Genomic DNA, 22,585 nt, shown 5'->3' on the forward strand with positions numbered 1-22,585 from the left:
GATTACAGGTGCCCACCACCATGCCTGGCTAGCTTTTGTATTTTTAGTAGAGATGGGGTTTCACTGTGTTGACCAGGCTGTTCTCGAACTCTTGACCTCAAGTGATCCACCCGCCTCAGCCTCCCAAAGTGCTGGGATTATAGGGTGAGCCACTGCTCCCGGCCTGTTAATCACGTCTTTAAAAACTTCACAGAACAGTCTAGACTGGTGTTTGGCCAAACAACTGGGTACCATGGCCTAGCCAAGTTAACATATGAAATTAACCATCACTTATGATCCTAAGGGTTGGTCAGTCTCTGCCCAGGGCAGCAGGCTCTGCCAGCCCCATCCTTATCCAGAAGTAAAACATGCCGAATCCTGTTGTGAGTTAGACCACATTGGTTCTGGCTATGTGGAATTGACTGTTTTTTATTGTCTCATTACAACTCTACACCTGGCTGTGCATTTCTGTTTCCACCTGTATGAGAAATGGGATTTGCAGCTATCTAGAGCTTCCTGGCTCAGTGGCCTAATTTATGAATGAAGCCCTCTTTTTTTTTTTTTTTTTTTTTTGAGATGGAGTCTCGCTGTGTCGCCCAGGCTGGAGTGCAGTGTTGTGATCTTGGCTCACTGTAATCTCTGCCTTCCGAGCTCAAATGATTCTCCTGCCTCAACCTCTTGAGTAGCTGGGACTACAGACGCTTGCCACCATGCCCAGCTAATTTTTGTATTTTTAATAGAGACAGGGTTTCACCATCTTGGCCAGGCTGGTCTCAAACTCCTGACCTCAAGTGATCTGCCTGCCTCGGCCTCCCAAAGTGCTGGGATGACAAGCGTGAGCCACCACGCCCGGCTCAAAGCCCTCTTTTTATCAACTCACTTGTAGGTTTTTCTGCAGCAAAATCAGATTTCCCCTTATGTGATGGGCAGCAAAGAACCAAAACCAACCAGCCACCAACATCTGGGCCCCGGGCCATCCCAGCTGGTAGCAGTCAGCACTTGGTTCTGACACACCAAATAGCCTGGTGAGGCTTACTAATCATCAGAGGGAAGGAAAGCTCCAGAAAAGCCCACGTCCAGCTGGACTCGATAAGAGTTACTCAAAGAAAACTCATCTCAGGTCCCAGGGCCCCTCTGCCACATGCGGAAAGAGGCAGATTTCCCGGGCAGCCATCCATCCTCCAGCCTGGGGTGATGAGGGTGCAAAGCAGGCGTCCATCCCTGTTAAATGGATGCGTGTGCTCTTCAGGCGATAAAGCAGGTGTGATGTGTGTTCATCGTTATCCTCCCAGAGCTGGGAAGGAACCACACTTTTGGTTACACGTGGGAAAACACCTCCCTCGAGGAGAAGTGAATTGCTCAAGGTCACCCAACACATTCTGGAGAGAGCAAGGAATGGACTCCAGACTTCAGACTGCCGAGCTGTGACCGTGGCTGGGATTCTCAGGTGCAGCACCCGCGGCAGCCACGCCGGGAAAGAAGGGGGCGGTGTGGGTCTTTGGAACACAGAAGCCTGGGGTCATTCTTCAGTGGCCGTCATACCCCTAGTTGCACAGCCATCAGGAAAGACTCCAAAGGGAACCAGCCCTCTGGAGCTCAGACTTCAGAGGCTGAGGATGGGTTTCGCCCTCCTGTAGGCATCTCCATCCCCTCCACGGGACAATACACAACATGAAGGATCCTGGGTAAATGATTGTTCATGGGGCCGTGTTTTCAAAATGTCCCTCTTTGTAAATGTCCGTGCACATCTGCAGTGGGTGGAAATAGTTGATAGAGAACAAGAAGCTGTTTAGTGTATATGGCTTGCCTCTGGGGCCTCATGTGGTCTTTTCTCTGATCTGCCTGGGGGGATTTGGAACTGTGCTTGAAGGTGCAAGAGGGCAGGCTTCGAACCGAGAGCTTGAATTCCATCACCCACCCTCAAGTCCACGTGGGTACTGGAGCGTATCGGAGGGAAGCCAGGAGTGTCTGCAGGCGGCTGCTTTGCTGTGTGAGGAACTTGCATGTGGAAGGGGGATGTGATAGGCCCTCTGAAGATCTGTTTCTGTTACGTAAGGCAATTTAGCATCCTGCTCCCTAAGAAATTTCTTTTGGAGAAAATAGGCCATGCAAATAAAAAAGTCTGATTGGGTGATTGGTTGCATTTGGTAACACGTGCTTGGAAAGCAGGGAGATTGGCTGGTTGTAAATAAACATGCTTTCTCCAGGCTGTTGACCGGTGTGCGTGGACTGACTCTGAGGTTTGTCCCCCACAGGGGGCAGGTGGGGTGAATTCTTGATTTCTCCTTAGAAACCGGTTGCTGTGAAATCACTGATTCTTTTCAGCTGGAGAAGCACGTTCTAGGGGTTCTTGGAGGACATACCAGGCTGCAGGATCTTGGGATGAAGTTGAACAAGGATGGCCTTGGCAGGGTTTCCTGGAATTTTCTGTCCGGGGGTGCATTTTTCCTCTTTTCTGCCCCCATAGCAGCTTTCTGCTCATTGCCAAATAGCCCTCTTGTCAGCGACAGGAGAAATTTGGTCTTACAGGCCAACCCTGGTCTCTTTCCACAGCAAACTCCCATGCATTACACACCACTAGGTGCCTCTGGACCCTGTCTGGGTGGTGATACTGGTCCGCAGAAGTCTTGCATCTTGATTGTTAAGTTTTTGAGAACCCAAGGAGGGTTAGAAAGGAATGAAAAGAAACCTAGACAGCCACGGGCAGCTCTCAAGGCTGTGGATGACAGCCTTGAAAAAATGTTTGCTGATCGATTTAAAAAGCAATCCGAAAACGGAAGGAACTGCAGTGCTGTCTTTTCTACCAAATATTGTTTGGAAATGGAGACAAAGGCGCATTTGATTACTTTTTCCCGTAGAAGGTGTTAGCAGGTAGAGCTGGTGACTTTTGCGTAAAAGTAGAGAAAAGGAACCAACTAGAAGGAGATTCTGCCAGATTTTTCAGGAAAGCCGGTAACGTTGCATTTGCTGCTGGATGGGTGTGCGTCTCTGTGTGTGCAAAAGCTTGTTCTCCTTTGCCTTAGAGAAGGTGGCCTGTTGGTGTGTCACGGACACAAAGGGAGAGGAAAGCCGTGGAAGGCGGTGATTGTCCTTTGCTGGCTTCAACCAAGGTGACCTGGAGCACACGTTCCCCATGAAAGTTCCCCTTCGGGGCATCCCAGATAATGCCCTGGAGCACATAACCTTCTCTGGAACATTCGGATCCCACTGCAGGAGCCTAGGACTGTGGCACACTCCTGCCTCCGGACCTTTCCATACCTGGAACCGCCTGACCCTGCCCCAGGCTCTGAGAGTGTGGTGTCAAGTCAAGGGCTGACAACATCGACTTCAGGGCCGGGAAAATCCACGTTTCCACCGGGCTCACGGTGGATTACATAAGCACTACAGACTGTTTCTTCACATGTAAAGGAGGTAGCAGACTGATGGGTCATGTCCTCAGTGCAGCGTCTGGCACCCCGCGTGTTCTCAAAAAAGGCTGGTGGCAGCTGTGAAGGTGCTAAGGAGGGAGTTTGAGGAAGCTTCGCCTCTCCTGGCTTCCCATGTCACCCCTTTATTGGGAAGCAGCCACATCAGCTACAGGCCAGGCTCCCAGGGAGCTGTGGCCCCTCACAGTGGCACTTGCCACGAGGCTCAGCGTCCCCACTTCCCACATCTCCCCCGTCTTCTTTCCCACTCACAAACTGGACATCATGAACTCTAATCTGCAAAGACTTTGAACATCCTTATTAGAAAGGGCTGTAAAAGTGCAAAGAGACGTTTCCCTGAGAAGCTTCTCAACAACATGAATGGAAACTAGATGAGCTCTCTTGGTTTGCAAATGCTGGTTAAAGTTGAGGGCAAAAATGTGAAAAAGAAAAGCGTTTTTTTCCTGCTCACCCACGGTGAGGTCAGAGGTGGGGTTGCTTTAACAGTAAACACCAAACACAGGCTTTAGGGGCGGAAAAAGAACTGCTGCTGCTTCTTAGTGACATCACCTTTCCCAGAAGCTTGAACTGAATCAAAATTAATTCAGTTCAGTTTCTACCAGCCTTTTTAAAAAACATTTCAATAACTGTTTATTAAGCTTTCTCTAAGCATCTGGCTTTATGCCAGAGGCTGTGGACTTGAAGATATATAAAAGTCAAATTCATTCCCATCAGATGGATTATCATCTAGTACAACAAAGGCAAGATGTATACCAAAAGAATGGCCGCTGCCAAGCGTTTTGGCTCACATCGGTAATCCCAGCATTTTGGGAAGCTGAGACAGGAGGGTTGCTTGAGGCAGGAGTTCGAAACCAGCCTGGACAGCATACCGAGACCCCATCTCGACAAGAAATCTTTCTTTTTAAAATAGCTGGGCATGGTGGTGCACACCTGTAGTCCCAGCTACTCAGGAGGCTGAGGTGGGAGGATCACTTGAGCCCAGGAGCTCGAGGTTGCAGTGAGATATGATGACACCACTGCACCACAGCCTGGGTGATAGCACAAGATCCTGCCTCAAGGAAAAAAAAAAAAAAAAGCTTCATACGCTCGAGTCCTAAGTATGCAAGTAAGTTCTCGCATGATTAGGGTAGAAAGGGCTGGAAGCCCATCAGGACCACTCAGGGCTCCCTGGATTTGTTGTATATGTTGTGTTGGCACCTCCTTGACTTGACTGCCCCAAATAGATCCTGATGTGAAGGTGGAAGCAGTTATGTTCCCAGTTGCCTTTGCAAAGCCATTACTGTGGGCACAATCTTTGGGCTCCTCCTTAAATGCAGACAGGAGGTTTCCAGAAGTCCTTCTCTGCTTCACCTTAGTTTGTTGGGCTTGTTCCAGAAGAAGTGACCTCCTAGGATTGCCTTGTCCTTGCTGGAAGGCTTTGAAAGAGCACAGTGAAAGGGAGCTGGGGTCCATTGAAGGCCACTCGCTGCCCAGGCAGAGGGAGATGGGCTTCCTGGAGCATTGGCTGGGCCACAGCTCCTCCCTCATTCAACACACAGTTGAGAGCATAGAGTATTGAAAAGCTGGAGTTTCTCTCATTGGTTTGGATGACTTTTCAAAGAGGAATCCCATTGGATCTTCTAGAGTGTGTCTAAGTGCATATGTTTGCTTCTGATTTGCAGGATAAAAAGCCCAAAGAACAAGAAAAAAGAGGGGATTTTCTTCATCGACCGTTCTCCAAGAAGTTGGACAAGAACCTGCCCTCGCACAAACAGCCCTCAGCCTCGCTCATGACACAGATTCAGAACACCAGAGCCCTCCTGAAGGACCGGAAGGCCTCCAAGTCCAGCTTCCCTGACAAAGGTGGGTCAGCTCTGGGGACTCTCTCAGGCCACTTGTGTTGGGCTGCGTGTCCACTGTGTAGCCCTCACAGCAGATGGTCGAATGGGCCCTAGAGCAGAGATGATTCCTGTGCCCACAGAAAGGCAGGATTCATGGACCTGAGGTTGCCTGAGCACAGTCCAGGACCAAGCTGTGTGGCATTAGCCACTTGCGCAGGAAGGATTTGGGAAAACAGAGATGGGGCGCAAAGTATTGTGGAAACAGAAATTGGGGTGGATGATATTGTCAGAACAGAGTTTGGGAGGCACAGTATTGCAGGAGCAGAGGTGAGGGTGTGTGGTACTGTAGGGGTAGAGATGAGGCTGTAAGGAATTGTGGGAGTAGAGATGGGGTACAGAGCAGAGGTCAGGGTGTGTGGTACTGTAGGGGTAGAGATGAGGCTGTAAGGTGTGGGAGGTGAGATGGCGTGCAAACAAGAGGAGGTCAGGGGTGTGCGGTACTGTAGGGACAGAGATGAGGCTGTAAGGAACTGTGGGAGTAGAGATGGCGTTCAGAGCAGAGATCAGGGTGTGCGGTACTGTAGGGACAGAGATGAGGCTGTGAGGAACTGTGGGAGTAGAGATGGCGTGCAGAGCAGAGGTCAGGGTGTGTGGTACTGTAGGGGTAGAGATGTGGCTGTAAGGAACTGTGGGAGTAGAGATGGCGTGCAGAGCGGAGACCGGGTATCTCCCTGAGTTCAGATTCCAGCTCTGCTGCCTGCAGAGGTGCAAGTTCCTTTACTGCTGAGGGTCTTCACTGGATTTGTAAGGGCTCCCACCTGTCGGAGCTGTTGGGCAGATGAGGTGAGATGCATATATAGGCTTCCTCACCTGAGTCAGAATCCAGCCCATCACAGAGAACTGACAAACGTGAATTTCCCTCCTCTGGGACGAGTGCTAAAAGATGCAAAAAGCAGACCTTACTGGGCGCAGGCTTAACACATGGTAGAAACGCCGAGAGGGGACACAGGAGCCGAGGGCGTCCTGAAGCAGAGCTGTGAGGTAGAAGAGAGGTTCCTGTTACTGAGGGGGATGAGACACTTCTTGGAGTTCAATCTCCTTAAATATGAAGAACCAGGTTCAGAGAGGGCCGTGGCTGTCTGAGATACACTCAGGTGTAGCAGGCAGTTAGTGCCTGAGCAGGACTTGAACCCGTCTCCTGTCCTTCTGCCTCCCATGCTGCTCCCAGAGAGAGGCCACTGTCCCCACATTGCCCAAAGCAACCTGCTTTCCCTGGGGCAGAGCATGCAGTGGATCTGGGAGGGGCAGCAGTGTCCATGTGGCAGCTGGAACATTGGAGATCTTGGCCATTAATGAAGTTTTACTTCTTTCTGCTGATGCATCTCAGGCGCCTGTGCCGGCCAGTTTCATTTCGGCGCCTATGTGTTTATTTCTGCAAGGCAGGGAGGCTTCCCAATGCCCTCAGCTGCTCCCAGAATCGATCCCAGTGGGCAGCAGCTTGCTCCTGCAGCTGGGCCTCCGCAGAGCCTATAAAACGTTATGGGAAAAGAAAGAAGCTAAGACAGAGCTTATTCCACATGAACTTGGCTTTATTTCCCTCATCTCCAAATCTGTAGAGGGTTTCCCCTTTCTTTTCTGGCCCAGTTTGCAAACCTGGATTCTAGTCTGTGCCAACCAGAGACAGAAACCATGGGGATCTGGCACGTTGCCTTAACTGGATGGATGGATGATGTTTTACCCCCGTTCAGAATTGGATGAGGCTCCATCCAGATCAAAAGTCATGAGGGAGCCTTAAAAGGGAAGGAAATCCTGACACATGCTCCAACACAGATGAACCTGGAGGGCATTATGCTAAGTGAATTACGCCAGTCACTGAAGGCAGATAGTGTGATTCCACTTATATGAGGTCCCTAGAGTGGTTCGATTCATAGAGACAGGCAGTAAAATGGTGGTTGCCGGGGGTTTCAGAGCGTGGGGATATATATGGGGTGTTAGATTTGCAACAGGAAGACAGTTCTGCAGATTGATTCTACAACAGTGTGAATATACTTATTACAGCTGAACTGTACACTTAAAAATGGTTAAGATGATAACATTTCTGTTACGTGTTTTTTACCACAGTAAATAAATTTTTTAAAAGTCACGAGGGAAGCACGCCTTCCAGTGTGGGCTGTCCAAGGACCAGATTGGCAGGAGTTCAGTCAGGGGACCTTGGTGTGCTTCTGGGAGTTTTATGGATATGCTTTTGAGTATATGTGCCTTTTTTATTCCAAGATCCTTTGGCAAGGTCCAGATTTTTTTTTTTTTCATTTTTTTGTGAGACAGAATTTCGCTGTCACCCAGCCTGCAGTGCAGTAGTGCTATCAAGGCTCACTGCAGCCTCCACTTCCGAGGTTCAGGTGATCCTCCCACCTCAGCCTCCCAAGTACCACCTGCAAGACCACAGGTGCATGCCACCACACCCAGCTAATTTTAAAAAAAATTTTTAGAGACAGGGTCTTGCCATATGGCCCAGGCTGGTCTTGAACTCCTGGGCTCAAGCAGTCCTCCCACCTTGGTCTCCTAAAGTGCTGGGATTACAGGCATGAGCCCCCGCTGCCTAGGATCCAGAATTTTAAGCAATCAAAAGCAGGCATAATGTTAGGTTGGGGCCATGAGGCAAATTGGAATCCAGGAGACCTCTTGTCGCCAGCCCTCTGTCCCTCTGTCCTAGAAAGACTGCCTGGCGTCTGTGGGGAGAGTGACACGCTGCTGGTGACTTTTGCAAAGTAGCCAAGGCTGTTTGCTGGCTGGTTTCTTCTGACCTTGGCGGGGAACTGTCTCAGTCGAGCTGGAGGTCAGAGCAGGCAGGAGAAGGGCTGTGAACACTGTCCAGGCGTCCTCATGATTGTTTACGCTTTCTTGGTGTGCAGATTCCTTTGGCTGCCGCAATATTTTCCGCAAAACCTCTGACTCCAATTGTGTGGCTTCTTCTTCCATGGAGTTCATCCCCGTGCCACCACCCAGGACCCCGAGGATTGTGAAGAAACCGGAGTCCCATCAGCCAGGGTCCGGAAGCACTGGCATCCCCCACAAGGAAGACCCCCTGATGCTGGACATGGTGCGCTCCTTCGAGTCTGTGGACCGAGACGACCACATAGAAGTGCTGTCTCCCTCTCATCACTACAGGATTCTGAACTCCCCGGTCAGCTTGGCTCGCAGAAATTCCAGCGAGAGGACGCTGTCCCCGGGGCTGCCGTCCGGAAGCATGTCGCCTCTCCATACTCCTTTGCATCCAACTCTGGTCTCTTTTGCTCATGAAGATAAAAACAGCCCCCCAAAAGAGGAGGGCCTGTGTTCCCCACCTCCGGTTCCCAGCAATGGCCCCATGCAGCCTCTGGGGAGCCCGAATTGTGTGAAAAGCCGAGGCCGGTTCCCCATGATGGGCATCGGACAGATGCTGAGGAAGCGCCATCAGAGTCTGCAGCCATCTGCAGATAGGCCCCTGGAGGCCAGCCTGCCCCCGCTGCAGCCCCTGGCCCCCGTGAACCTTGCCTTTGACATGGCCGATGGGGTCAAGACCCAGTGCTAACTTGAGCCAGCGGGATGTGGGGTATCTCTAGCAAATAGCAACGAAACAGAGCTCCACACAACTGTCAGGGTGTGAACATTCCAAGGCCTCGCTTGGAGCATCCTTAGTGGCCCCATTGGTTCCTGCCATGCAGTATCCCACCTGTAGCTGAGTCCACAGACCCAAAGCCTGCACAACCCAACCTCACTTAGGGACCCCCAGAGATGCTGGAATCGCCAGGAGGGTTGGCTCCAGGGGCAGCCAATCTCTATCTTTCAGATCTTCCTTCCTCTCAACCGCTCACCAACCCCTTCCAGTTCCCACTTCCCCCAGGCTTGGAGGGAAAACGGGGCATCAGCCTTCCGGGGCCATCAGATGATGGACTGTTACCAGATCTTTCTTCACACTGTGCTACATGTGTGCCTCTCACAGCGGTTGGCCACAGTCACAGGGAGAGAACAACATCGCAGTCATTCCTCCAGGCCACGTTTCCTCTGCAGTGTGTGGCAGCCCCGCCTTTCATAGCAGGGACTCCCCGAAGGCCAGCAGGAGCCCGGGGCAGGCCCAGGATCCTCAGAGGAAGACGGAGAGGAGCTTCGGACCAAGATCAAAGCAAACGGTGGGGAACGCGACAGAAGAGAGAGACTGAAGGAGACACTCACTTCCCTAGCAAGATTTTGATAGATTTTTGTTGTTGTTGTTGAAACGTGCTAATGATTGAATTATCTTTTCCAAAGAGATTTTTTTTTTTAAAAATGTGATGTCGGTAAATTGAAATAACATACTTTTTTAAAACTTGGATGGAGAGATGAGAAGCAATTCCACCAAACTCGTGTTTTCACGGGAGGGGTCAGTGTGGAGAGCAAAAAAGCTGACTGTGGTGATGTGTGGAGTGCTGTGGCCCACAGGCAGGGCACGTCTCGGTGGTCCTGTGTTCATCCTGTTGTTTAAGGCATAGCCCTGATCCTTCTGGGAGGCATAGAACACGGTCACAGCTGGTTCTGTAGAAAGAGAGAAAAGACGATCGTGACAATTCAGAGCATAATTCGGACGGCGAGATGGCAGCGTTACCTCTGTGTGATGCGGATTTCAAGGGGCCCACAGAACTCATGCAGCCCAGAGCTCAGCGAGTTTGCTGGGAGCTGGGAGCAGGCTTGCCTGGCAGAGAACCTGTTCAGATACGGACCAGTTTCTTCTTCGAGGAAAGCCGAGCTCCTCAAACAGGGTTCAGTCCACATTGTGTTTTCACACCTTTCTCCAAGGATCGAACCAAAGATGCGTCTCCAGTATTGTGTCTGTGCCCCCCGTGTGTGTGTTTTGTGGACCCCTGTTGTTGTCTAACTGTATCCAGCTGGCACTTGGCAGGGTGCACTCATTGGTGAGAAGAATCAGAAAAAGAAGACTTATCAGCACAGGTAGGATAGGGGTTAGTGTAGGAGACTGGTTACAGAATGGCCTGGAGTCTTCAAATTTTGACCAGTGCAGGTGTGACCAGGGACCGCCTCTGTGGCCACCTCGGATAGTCATCTCAGTCCATGGATCCCAAAACACAAATCTAGAATTGCAAAGCCAGCCTTTATTTTCCTGGCAGGCAGCCTTGCTAGAGGGCAGAGAGGTAGTTCTGAATCACTCTCTTATTCACTAGTGGTGACATCCCTTAGTCCCTCATGTCTCTGACAGAGCAGGAGAGAATGGATATTTGGCCGACCTTGGTGAGACCTGGAGCTGCCTCCTTTCTCCCTAGGGAATCACCCCAGCTCGAGGGCATTCTAGGATGAGGTCAGACCCCTTGGCGATTGGTGTTATTTTTTGTATAGCTTCAGACTGGGTTCCAGAACTTACCATTGAAAACAGAGCTTTTAGGCCAGGTGTGGTGGCTCATGCCTGTAATCCCAGCACTTTGGGAGGCCGAGACAGGTAGATCGCTTGAGCCCAGGAGTTCGAGAGCAGCCTGGGCAACATGGTGAAAGCCCTTCTCTACCAAAAAATACAAAAAAAATAGCTGGGTGTGGTGGCAGGTGCCAGTAGTCCCCGCTACTTGGGGGGCTGAGGTGGGAGGATCACTTGAACCTAGGAGATCGAGGCTGCAGTGAGCCAAGATCATGCTACTGCACTCCAGCCTGGGTGGCAAAGTGAGACCCTGTCTCCAGAAAAAAAGAAAATAGAGTTTTATAAGCAGAGAGAAGAAAAGAATAATCTAAGACCATCTCTCCATTTGACATGAAGTGTACCTTTTCTAAAGATGGTTTCCAGCTGCCATGGCTCCACTTTGCAGGCTCACAGGGTGTACACCTGTGCATTGGGAACTTTCTGGAGCCCCTGATGCCTTTTCCTTGAGAACAGGAGCGCTTCCGCCTTGCCATTAGCTCGTGGAGAACGTGCTTCTCATTCCCGGCATGCTTCAAGAACAGCTGCAGATGTGCCGCTAACTGACCGCGTTGCCGTTGGTGACCTGGACTCTGAACTCAGGTTTATTCTAAACCCAGTGAGAGGTGAGGGGGAGTGAGGAAAGGGGATCAACTGTATTTTTGTGCGTGTATGGGCACCTGACAAATCTATGAAACCGAGTGAAAGGAGAAATGTTAGAGTCTTTATTATTTTATTATATTTATATGGAAAGCTTGACTCTCCCTTTGGTAAGTCCGAAACGTGTTGTCTGTTTGACCGTGACTGTCTTCCTCAGTCTGTGCCTGTGATTCCAGTCACCCTGTAGTTACTGACAGAAATTGACTGGACTGTCATTGTGTGAAGTCCAGGAGGAAAAGTCCATTTTAATTGTACGATTTGGTCATAAGCAAGGACTATATTTATGTCACCATTATTAGATATATGTACTTTTGTAATGACTGTGAAATACACTTTTCCCTCACTATGAGTGCTTCTTTATTTGCTGATAAATCTTAAAACAGCTAAGTACATTGCAAATTGCAAATAATAGTACAGGTACCATCTTTTCTGTGAAGTTCTTTTTTTTTTTTTTTTTTTTGAGACAGGGTCTTGCTCTGTCACCCAGGCTGGAGTGCAGTGGCACGATCACAGTTCACTGCAGCCTCAACCTCTCCAGATTCAAGCGATCCTCCCATCTCAGTCTCCCAAGTAGCTGGGACTACAGTTGTGCACCACAGTGCCTAGCTAATTTTTTTTTTTTGTATTTTGTAGAAATGGGGTTTTGCCGTGTTGCTCAGGCTGATCTCAAACTCCTGGGCTCCAGCGATCTGCCCACCTTGGCCTCCCAAAGTGCTGAGATTACAGGTGTGAGCCACTGCACCCAGCCTTATGTAAAGCTCTTGACCTAGCATCTGACTGGAAACAAGTGGGAATTGCACTGGGGGCATTTTCTGGGCCAGTATCCCTGCCTTATTTTACCTGCAACAGGTGTGCCTACAGAAGTCTTTCTGACATACATACTGCAGGTGGCGGTTCAAGAAGAATCAACCTTTTTCATTTGGGGAGATTAGGATCTTCCTTGGAGACTCTGAAAATGGCACACAAAGAATGACAGTTCTGAACATGACCTCTAGATTTTGTCCTTGTAGGAGGCCTTGGTCATGGATAGGGGAAGAGGGATGATGGGATGGAATGGGAGGGTGGGATCTAGCTGACCTCTTGAAAGTTTTCCAGTTACTGCTTCCTTCATAACTGTTCACAAGACGTTTTTCATATATACCACCTTGCTTTAACCCTTGTTTCCCCCTGGACAGTGAAGGGACGAAGCCTTAGAGGGTCACATAGCTAGAAAGTGGAGAAGCTCACTGTTCACTATAGGAAGCCCTCAGTAATTGGATTCTGGGGGAAAATAACAAGTATCTGGTTTTGATGACAGTGTTTTCTTGTAAGAATCACAACACTTTAGAATAGAAAAGGACCTGAGATTCTCTGGCTCAGCCCCAGCCTTTCTGAAGAAGGGAAAACTAGGGCCCCAGATGGTTTAAGGACACCCCAGAGTCCCCAAATGAGCTGCCGTTAGAGCTGGTCTGGAGCAGAGTTTCTTCCTCAAAGAACACAGAGAAATCAGAGAGTGGCTGCCATGGTCAGAGGGGGATGTCAACAACAGATCAAGCTGTCATTGCAACAGGTATTTTTGAAGTTCCTGCAGGGACCAGGTCTTGCATATTTAAGTCCTTTTCAAAACTGTGCAGCTTCCTGAGCCTTATGCTGTTTGTCCCACCCACTCTTGAAGCTGGAGAAAGACAGCTTTCTTTGGGAACTCTGTCTTTCTCAGTTGACTTCCCGAGTAAGCAGCAAACCCCTGGATAGCCTTGTTATCTACTTTAGCTATTAAGAGGCTATTGGGTTTTACTAGGTTAAATCAATAAAACATTTCCTATAGAGCCATAGCATACATTGAAGCAAATTCAGAAAGAATGCAAAACTGCTGTCTTTTAGGGGGAGTCTGGAAGCCCGATGGTTATTGTATTTATTTTCTTTGTAGGGTTTTCTGTGTGCTACGGGCACAGTAAGAATAATTCAGAGCAGTACTGGGAGTTGGTTCAATTTCATGTCATCACTTTTCAATGAAGGGAGTGTATTTCCTGAGTAGTAAATGAGTATATTATTTGTGGCAGCTTTTCTGTCAAGGGAGCTTTCCAGACATCTGGTTGCAAAGACAAATGGGGTGTATGTTTGTACTTCTTCTCTGTGGACATAATTTTGTGACACACAGTTATCTCTAGGAGTTGATGTCTGTGGGCACTAAGGGACTGGGGTCGGGGGAGAAAGCTGAGGAGGCTTTGGAAGAGAAGGTGAGGAACATTTCAGAATTTGCAGTCCCCTCCACAGGTATCCACATCTGAGCTGGTGGTGTTCCAATAATGAGGCATTTGGGGCAACCAATTCTGGAAGGATAGAATAGCTTTATGTGGAGCAAACTCGAGGATCAGTTGGAGTTGAGTGGTTTCAAACTTAAAGATGGCACATGGAAGAGAGGAGAATGCCAGGAAGCTGTATCATTTACAGGTGAAAAAAAAATAAACGGGTCTGACTTTAGGGCCTCAACTCTTTGTATTTCCTACTTGGAAGATGGGCCATTAGCTATTTTGAAAGCAAAGGCTTTGGTTTACATTTAAACTCTATAATTTTGTTTTAAATGTGTTCTTTCTAGTCTTGTTACCATAGCCAGCTGGAAAGGGCAAATTGCAAGCCTATATTGGGAACAAGTCTTCTTGCCGAAAGTAGGGCAGTGAAGTTCTTGGCAGATCTGAGATGAGAATGCCTTTCCCTGACTCCTTCATCAGTGTTCAGTGCTCACCTCCTCTGGCAACCAGTGTGCTAGACAGATTAGGCTTTGCTATGATCACAAATTAAATTCCAAATCTCTGTGACTTGCCCAATAAAGGTTTATTTCTTACAATATTTTTATGAGGCTGGGCGGAGTTCAAAACGGCTGTCTTCCATATGGTGACTCAGGGATCCAGCCTACATCCAGCTTGTGGCTCTGTCCACTCAAAATGAAACGTCTTTGTCTGCTCTGGCACAGGAAGGCACAGCTCTAGAGATTGCCACTGGCCCTTAAACGCTCTGTGAGGGGGCTCATCACTTCTCCCACAGCCCATTGGCTGGAACTGGTCATACTGCCTTGTCTATGAGCAAGAGGCTGGGAAATATGGGAGCATAGGGCTACTTATGGTGCAGCTAATGTTTCTCCCACCTTAGGGAAGGTACAGCTACCTACCATTTATTTGTTCTTTGTTTTTGTTTTTACCTTTGTTTTGAGATGGGGTCTCCCTCTGTCACCCAGGCTGGAATGTAGTAGCATAATCTCAGTTCACTGCAGCCTAAAACCTCCTGGGTTCAAGCGATTCTCGTGCCTCAGCCTCCTGAGTAGCTGAGACTACAGGCACACGCCACCGTGCCCAGCTAATGTTTGTATTTTTAGTAGAGATGGGGGTTTCACCGTGTTAGCCAGGCTGGTCTCGAACTCCTGACCTCAAGTGATACTCCCACCTTGGCCTCCCAAAATTCCAGGATTACAGGCGTGAGCCACCGCGCCCGGCCGAGATGCCCGCCATTTAAAGGTACCCTAAAACTGGACTAGCCTTTTCCCATTGTCACACAATTATAGCACCTCTTAGTAAAAAGTTACTTTTTTAAAGAATTAGCATTGGTAAATGTTAATGTTTACGGAGAGTGTTTTGGGCTGAATTCTTTCCTCCACAAATTCATATGTTGAAACCCTCAACCCCAGTACCTCAGAATGTGACTAGTTGGAGATAGGGCATTTAAAGAGGTAAGTTAAAATGAGGCCTTTAGGGAGGAACCTAATCCAATCTGACAAGTGCCCTAATAAAAATGTGAGACCTGGGCCGGGCACGGTGGCTCACACCTGTAATCCCAGCACTTTGAGAGGCCGAGGTGGCGGATCACGAAGTCAGGAGTTTGAGACCAGCCTGGCCAACATAGTGGAACCCCATCTCTACTAAAATACAAAAAATTAGCTGGGCGTGGTGGCAGGCGCCTGTAATCCCAGCTACTTGAGAGTCTGAGGAAGGAGAGTTTCTTGAAGCACGGAGGCGGAGGTTGAAGTGAGCCTAGATTGCGCCGCTACACTCCAGCCTGGGCGACAGTGCGAGACTCCATCTCAAAAAAATAAAAATCAAAATAAAAATAAAAAATCAAACAAACAAAATGAAAATGTGAGATATGGAAGCACGATGGGACACCAGACAGAGGAAAGACCAGGTAAGGACACAGAGAGAAGGCAGCCTCAGGAGTGAAGCCTCAAGACGAACCAGCCCTGCCAACACCTCGATCTCAGACTTCCATCCTCCAGAACTGGGAGGAAACAAATGTCTGTTGCTTAGATCCCAGTCAGATATTTCATTACAGCAGCCTAAGCTGACTAACACAGGGAAAAGATCAGATAGTAAAATTTACATCTTCTAGGAATCACATATGTTTTGCCCCATGTGCCAAATTTCCATTTATCCTTTTCTGACTAAATCACTCCCAGAAATTTTTTTTTTTGGAGTGAAATTCCTCCTCTCCTCTCCTCTCCTCTCCCCTCCCCTCCCCTCCCCTTCTTTTCTTTCTTTTTTGAGATGGAGTCTTGCTCTGTCGCCCAGGCTGGAGTGCAGTGGTGCGATCTCGGCTCACTGCAACCTCTGCCTCCCAGGTTCAAGCAATTCTCCTGCTTCAGTCTCCCGAGTAGCTGGAACTACAGGCACCTGCTGCCACGCCCAGCTAATTTATTGTATTTTAGTAGAGACGGGTTTCACTGTGTTGCCTAGGCTGGTCTTGAACTCCTGAACTCAGGCAATCCGCCTGCCTCGGCCTCCTGAAGTGCTAGGATTACAGGCATGAGCCACTGCGCCCGGCCTGAAATTCCACCTTTTCTAAGTGTTTCCTGTGTGTTAAGCTCAGTGTGCCAATTATTTTCAAGTTTCTTTCTTCCTTTAATCCAGAGGTCTGCAAACTTTTTCTGTTAAGAACCAGATAATAAATATTTTAGGCTTAGCAGATGACTGTTGCATATTAGTCTGTTGCATATTACTCTTTGCGTTGTTTTTAAGTTTAATTTAGTTTTTGTTTTTGTTACAACCCTTTGAAAATATGAAAACCATTCTTATCTGGTGGACCTACAGAAACAGACCATAGCAGATTTTGGCCCTCGGGTAGTTATTTTGCTAACCCCTGATTTAATCTTCACAAAAACTCCATGAAGTGTCATATTTTCTCTGTTTTATAGAATCATTTTGTGGGTTGTTTTTGTTTTTAGTTTTTGTTTGTTTTTTTGAGACAGAGTCTCACTCTGTTACTTATGCTGGAGTACAGTGGTGCAGTCATGGCTCACTGTAGCCTCGACCTCCTAGGCTCAAGTGATCCTCTCACCTCAGCCTACCAAGTAGTTGGGACTACAGGCACATGCCACCATGCTCGGGTAATTTTTAAATTTTTTTTTTTGTAGAGATAGGGTCTCACTATATTGCCCAGGTTGGTTTCAAACTCCTGGGCTCAAGCAATCCTCCTGCCTCAGCCTCCCAAATTGCTGGGAATACAGGCGTGAGCCACCACACCCAGTTGACACAATCAGGACTTCTGCAATCACACACCACAAACGTTCATGTTAGGAACTCACCACTTGAAAGAGAGGGCTCCTTTTGTGACATCTGGGCCAGTGGACTCTCAGAAGGGCCTGTGGCTAATGGTAACAAACTTGTTAAGGGTTTGGCAAAATGATTCAATCTAAGGGAATTTGGAGGTGGGCAGAGACCCTGGCTCTTTTCTTTGCCACTCCTTCCTGCATTGCTTTTGGTAGATTTCCAGGGTTGGTTGCCAGCCACAGGAATGGCAGTGCTTCAGGAGAGCCATCCTGGTCTCGAGTCTGTCATTGCCATTTGGTCCCCACCTTTCCATTCAATCCTGCCTTCATCTGTGCAGAATGGAACATGGCCCTAGTCCCCAAGCTGTTTTCCATTCAAGCTGTTTTCCATTCAAGCTGTTTCCCTTTTCTCTTTTGTGAATAGCCTCTCAAAAATGGGCTCTTAATTGCTTATAAAAAGACAGAGCTTACTCAAAGTCTCAGGAAACAAGTCTAAATCTGGAGCAGATGTGAAGCTGGATGATGCTTGTAGACAGATCGTTACCATTACTCACAACTGGATGACGTGCGGGCCATGGGATGGACAGGTGTCCCCGCCAGTGAAAGATGAATCATGTCATCTGAGTCAGAGAATTTCAAAGAGCCATTCAGAGTCCTTACCACCCACAGCCCCTTGAATTATTTGAGCCATTCTCACGTTCAGACCATTAGGCCAATGGTCTGAATCACAGGACAGTGGTGGTCACCCAGCCCTGGGCTTAGATCTACAGAAGTTTGAACCAAGAAATGTTGGATTTTCAGATTCTCAGTCTAAGCACAATGCAGCTTGTTGGAGCATCCTTTTTACAACTCACTGCTACTTTTTTTTTTTTTTTTTTTTAGACAGAGTCTCCTTCTGTCACCCAGGCTGGAGTGCAGTCACATGATCTTGGCTCACTGCAACCTCCACCTCCCAGGTTCAAGCAATTCTTGTGCCTCAGCCTCTCAAGTAGCTGGGACTACAGGTGTGCACTACCATGCCCGGCTAATTTTTGTATTTTTAGTAGAGATGGGGTTGCACCATGCTGGCCAGGCTGGTCTCGAACTCCTGACCTCAGATGATCTGTCCACCTCAATCTCCCAAAGTGTTGAGATTACAGGTGTGAGCCAACCCACCAAGCCTCACTGCTACTTTTACAAAACAAAACAACAAAACAAAACATTTTTACCTATAACTAACGTGTTATGTATCCCAGATGCAAAATCAGTTGAATTTTGTGAGTACAATCCTTGTTGTCCTCTACACTTTGGGACATTCAGGGAATCATTTTAATAAGCAGATGATGCATTTGAGACCAGAAGGGAGAAATGATGTATTGAAGAACTCACAACTTCTCAGTCGCAACCTCTGCCTTCAAGCTCAGTTCTCCTCCCAGGAACCTGGACAAAGAACCCAGAATTAAAAGAGGATCTGGGGGTGCTTTGGGGTGTCATGATGTCTGGGGTCTACTCAGTCCCTTTTGCAAAATGTTGCACAACAGAAAGGGAGGACATGATGATGGCCATAGTAGGAAGGAGGAAATTGATTTGTGAGGAGTGTTTGAATGAAGAGGGTGTATATGAGTGCTCTTTTCACCTTCCTAAGCTTGGTTTGTCTTGCCCTCCTCTGAGTACTCCTAGCAGCAATGATTACCTGTAATAATTGTTACATTACTATTTCTCCCAGGGCTCTGGGACACTGTCTTACTCATCTTTTTAACTACACCCAGTGATCCAACCACATGGATGAATGAGTAGACGATGGATGGATTTTTGGTGGAATAGATGGGTAGATGATGGATGGATGGATGGATGGATGGATGGTGAATGGATAGATACATGTATAGATGGATGGGTATTTTGTGAATAGATGAATGGTGGAATGGATAGATGATGAATGGATGGATGGGGAGGTGAATGGATAGATGGTTAGATGGATGGATGGAAAGATAGATGAGTAGATGATAGATGGTTGGTGGGATGAATGGGAAGATGATGGATGAATGGGTAGGTAAATGGATGGATGGGTGGGCGAATGAATGGATGGATGGATGGATGAATTCAGTTGATAATAAATGTTAAGGGGAGTTAGATGAATTAGATTAGTGGATTTCTGGGAGGGCAGTTCAAGGAAAGGAAAATACTTCCTTAATCCACAGTATAAACTCTCAAATACACAATAAACAAAAAAATAGAGGGCCTGGAAAACAAATAGAGCTCTAACTTTGGGTACAAACAGGCTTTACAGCATTGCCTCCTCCTACCACGGATCCACTCACCACCCTGAAAGCAAGGAATCACAAACCCCGGTTGCACGGTGAAGCCATTGTCCCTGTCATCAAACGTGTGTGTGTCTGTTTGATTGCTTTCTTTTGGTGACCTTATAGGAACTTGGCAAGGAGATAAGGTGACTATCAAATAAGCCGGAACAGGTACCCTGCCACTCTGTCCACCCATACAGCTGTTTATGAGGCCAGTGTACTGAGGCCCAAACTGCTCTGTCAAGTCAAAGTAAATCCTGACTGAAGTACTGTGTTAGCCTCACTTTCATGCCTCGTCAGCCCCAAGCTTCCAGCTGTGTTGTGCAAAAACATCTCAAAGCCATAGTTGGTTAATTAGGCATTTTCACAGGAGATGGGTAGCTAATCAAGATGACGTTCACACAGCTACGTCTCACCCCAGCTAACCTGCTCACTTTCCCACTGCTGTGGGCTGAATTATGCCCCCCCCAATTCACGTGGAAGCCTGACTCCCAGTACTTCATAATGTGTCTGCATTTGGAGCTAGGGCCTTTAAAGGGGTGATTGAGTGATTAAGGTGGGCCCTACTCCAGTCTGACAGGTGTCCTTATAAGAAGGGGAAATTGGGACACACAAAAAGACACAGGGATTCAGGCACACAGAGGAAAGACTATGTGAGGACACTGTGAGAAGGCAGCCGTCTCCCAGCCAAAGAGAGAGGCCTCTGGAGAAACTGAACCTGCCAACACCTTAATCTTCGACTGCTAGTCCCCAGAACTGTGAGAAAATAAATTTCTGTTGTTAAGCCACTCAGTCTGTGGTGTTTTGTTATGGCAACCCTGGTAAACTGATACACCCACAAGCCCAGGTGTGGAAATAATGAAGTCCCTTTATGGAGAACAAATGGGCTGTTTATTCAGAGCTTGCTGTAGCAAGGGAGTTGGCCACCATCACTTGCATTGGGCAAAGACTCAAAGGCAGGCAGAGGAGTGGAAAAGTGTCACTGGGGGAAAAGGGAAGGCTTCAGCTAAGCTCTGACTGGAGGTTGTTGGCACAGGGAAATGGGAGGTGGCCTAACTAGAAATAGGACATTGTATTAGTTCATTCTCACACTGCTATGAAGAACTACCTGAGACTGGGTAATTTATAAAGAAAAGAGGTTTAGGTGGCTTATGGTTCCACAGGCTGTCCAGGATGCATGATTCTGGCATCTGCTCAGCTTCCGGGGAGACCTCAGGAAACTGACAATCACAGCAGAAGGTGAAGAAGAAGCAGGCATGTCTTTCACGACTGGAGTAGGAGGAATAGAGTAATTGGGGGAGGTGCTACACACTTTTAAACAGCCAGATCCAGTGATAATTCACTCACTATCATGAGAACAGCAGCACAGGGGAAACCCGCCCCCACGATCCAGTCACCTCCCACTGGGCCCTACTTCTAACACTGGAGCTTATAATTTGACATGAGATTTAGGCTAGGACACAAACCCAAACTGTATCAGACATCTTATGTGATTTTGGTTTTGGGAGAATATTTGACTTTTTTTCTGACATGGAAGTGAGGGCAAAAGGAGGAAAGCTGGCAGTCACTGACCAAGTCCTGACCACTCTGGGCCCACAGCTGCAGAGGTTTGGCTTGGTGGGTTGGTTCACTGCAGAGCTGAGGGCCTGAGTTCTATTGTCGTATGTGATCTGGCCATCGTCCGTTTGTGTATTCAGTATGTTACAGGAGTGGTGGGATGTCTTCTCACTCATGTCTGCCTGGCTGCATTAGTTTCCTAGGGCTGTTATAACAAATTATCACAAACACGATGTCTTACAACAGAAATGTATTCTCCCACAATTCTAGAGACAAGAAGTCTGAAATCAAGGTGTCAGCAGGGCCACTCTCTCTGAAGGCTGTAGGGGAGGATCCTTCCTTGCATCTTCCTGTTTCTGGTGGTTCCCAGTAATCCTTGACATTCTTTGGCCATAGGAGCATTCCTCCATTCTCTGCTGCCATCTTTACCTGGTGTTATTCCCTGTGCGTGTCTTCACATGTCCTCCTTATAAGGACACAAGTCACTGGATCTAGTTAGGGATCCACCCCAATCCAGTATGACCTCACCTTAACTAATTACACTTGCAATAACCCTATTTTCAAATAAGCTTATCTTCTGAGGTCCCAGCAGACATGAATTTTGGAGGAGACACTGTTCAACCCAGTAGACTAGTTAAGGGCCCTCTTCTGCTGTCACTGGGGCTGAAAGCCTCGTGAGTCAGGACCTGACATGGGGCCACAATGGGAGATTCAACTCTGTGATGTCTTGGGACATCCAGAGTAGAAGATGTTAGGATGTGACCTTTTGGGTGGAAACTTTGGGACCCTTACAAAAGGGAGGAAAGGAATCCATATCTAATCATGTGGCGTGATTGACAGTCCCACTCCAAGGAACACAGATCCTGGGGCCAAGCTGATGATCTGGTGACCTCCTAACATAGACTTTCACAAAGGAATCAGAGAGACAACTAGGATGACTTGGGGGCCGGGGTGGGGACTCTTGATTGTGGGAATGCTGTGCCAAGGGTTTATGGAGTCTTAACATAACTTGGTATTCCTCAAAAAGCGCATAGATTGTCAACATGTTGTTGACCCCAAAACCGTATCTCTAGACCAGAATATTCTCTGGAGCATTAGGCAGGTTTATCAAACCCCAGAGAAGATCCACATTCGATTCAGTATGTCCAGAGCCAATGAGCTCGTTTCCCAAGACCGGGTCTTCCTGTGCTCCCTCTTGTATGATGAAGGGCATCATAGACTCCACTTTGCCCAAGCCCCAACCTGAGCATCATCCTGAACCACACTCTCCCCTCATCTCCAGCATCTAGTCCATTTACAAATCTTACCACTTCTACCTCTTGTTTGCTTCTTGCTTAGAAGCCCCAAAGATGAAGGGCTATCAAGGGCCACCAGGACCAACTCCAGAGGGGAGGATGAAGCCCACTCTCTTTCTACACTTGATGTTTAGCATGGTGCAGTGAAATACACATCACATCAGGAACCATCCGCAAAACAGGGATTTGAGGTAATAAGGTGGTATTGCTTGAATGTTTGTCCCTTCTGAAACTCATATTGAAACTTAATCTCCAATGTGACAGTGTTGGGGTGGGGGTCCTTTAAGAGGTGATTGGGTCTTGAGGGCTCTGCCCTCATGAATGAATTAATCTATTTCCCAGTTAATGGGTTAATGGATTAGTGATTTATCATTGGAATGGGTTAGCTGTAGAAAAGCAGGTTGGCTGTCTCTCGTGAGCCCCTTGCCATGTGATGCCCTGTGCCACCTCAGGACTCTACAGAAAGTCCCCACCAGCAGAAGACTCTCACTAGTTGCAGCCCTTTGACCTTGGACTTCCCAGCCTCCGGAACTGTAAGAAATAATTTTTTTTATAAATTGCCCAGTCTCAGGTATCCAGTTACAGCAACAGAAAATGGACTAAGACATAGGATCAAGGTTATGATTAAAGAGTTAATATATG

The 22,585-nt window shown here is 48.0% G+C and overlaps 1 protein-coding gene across 3 annotated transcripts in view; it reads left to right on the forward strand.

The window, feature by feature from the left end:
• The window catches only part of HUNK (hormonally up-regulated Neu-associated kinase), a 125,444-nt gene extending 113,798 nt beyond the window's left edge, over positions 1-11,646 (forward strand). For all 3 annotated transcript variants that reach the window (XM_021935540.2, XM_021935541.2, XM_021935542.2), the window contains exons 10-11: positions 5,066-5,246; positions 8,137-11,646. In XM_021935540.2, coding sequence (XP_021791232.1) covers positions 5,066-5,246; positions 8,137-8,795 — 840 coding nt within the window. In that variant the 3' untranslated portion in view covers positions 8,796-11,646. The remainder of the gene's footprint in view (positions 1-5,065; positions 5,247-8,136) is intronic.
• Positions 11,647-22,585: the final 10,939 nt, after the last annotated feature.

This window comes from Papio anubis, chromosome 4 (genome assembly GCF_008728515.1).
Source record: "Papio anubis isolate 15944 chromosome 4, Panubis1.0, whole genome shotgun sequence".
NCBI classification, from domain to species: domain Eukaryota; kingdom Metazoa; phylum Chordata; class Mammalia; order Primates; family Cercopithecidae; genus Papio; species Papio anubis.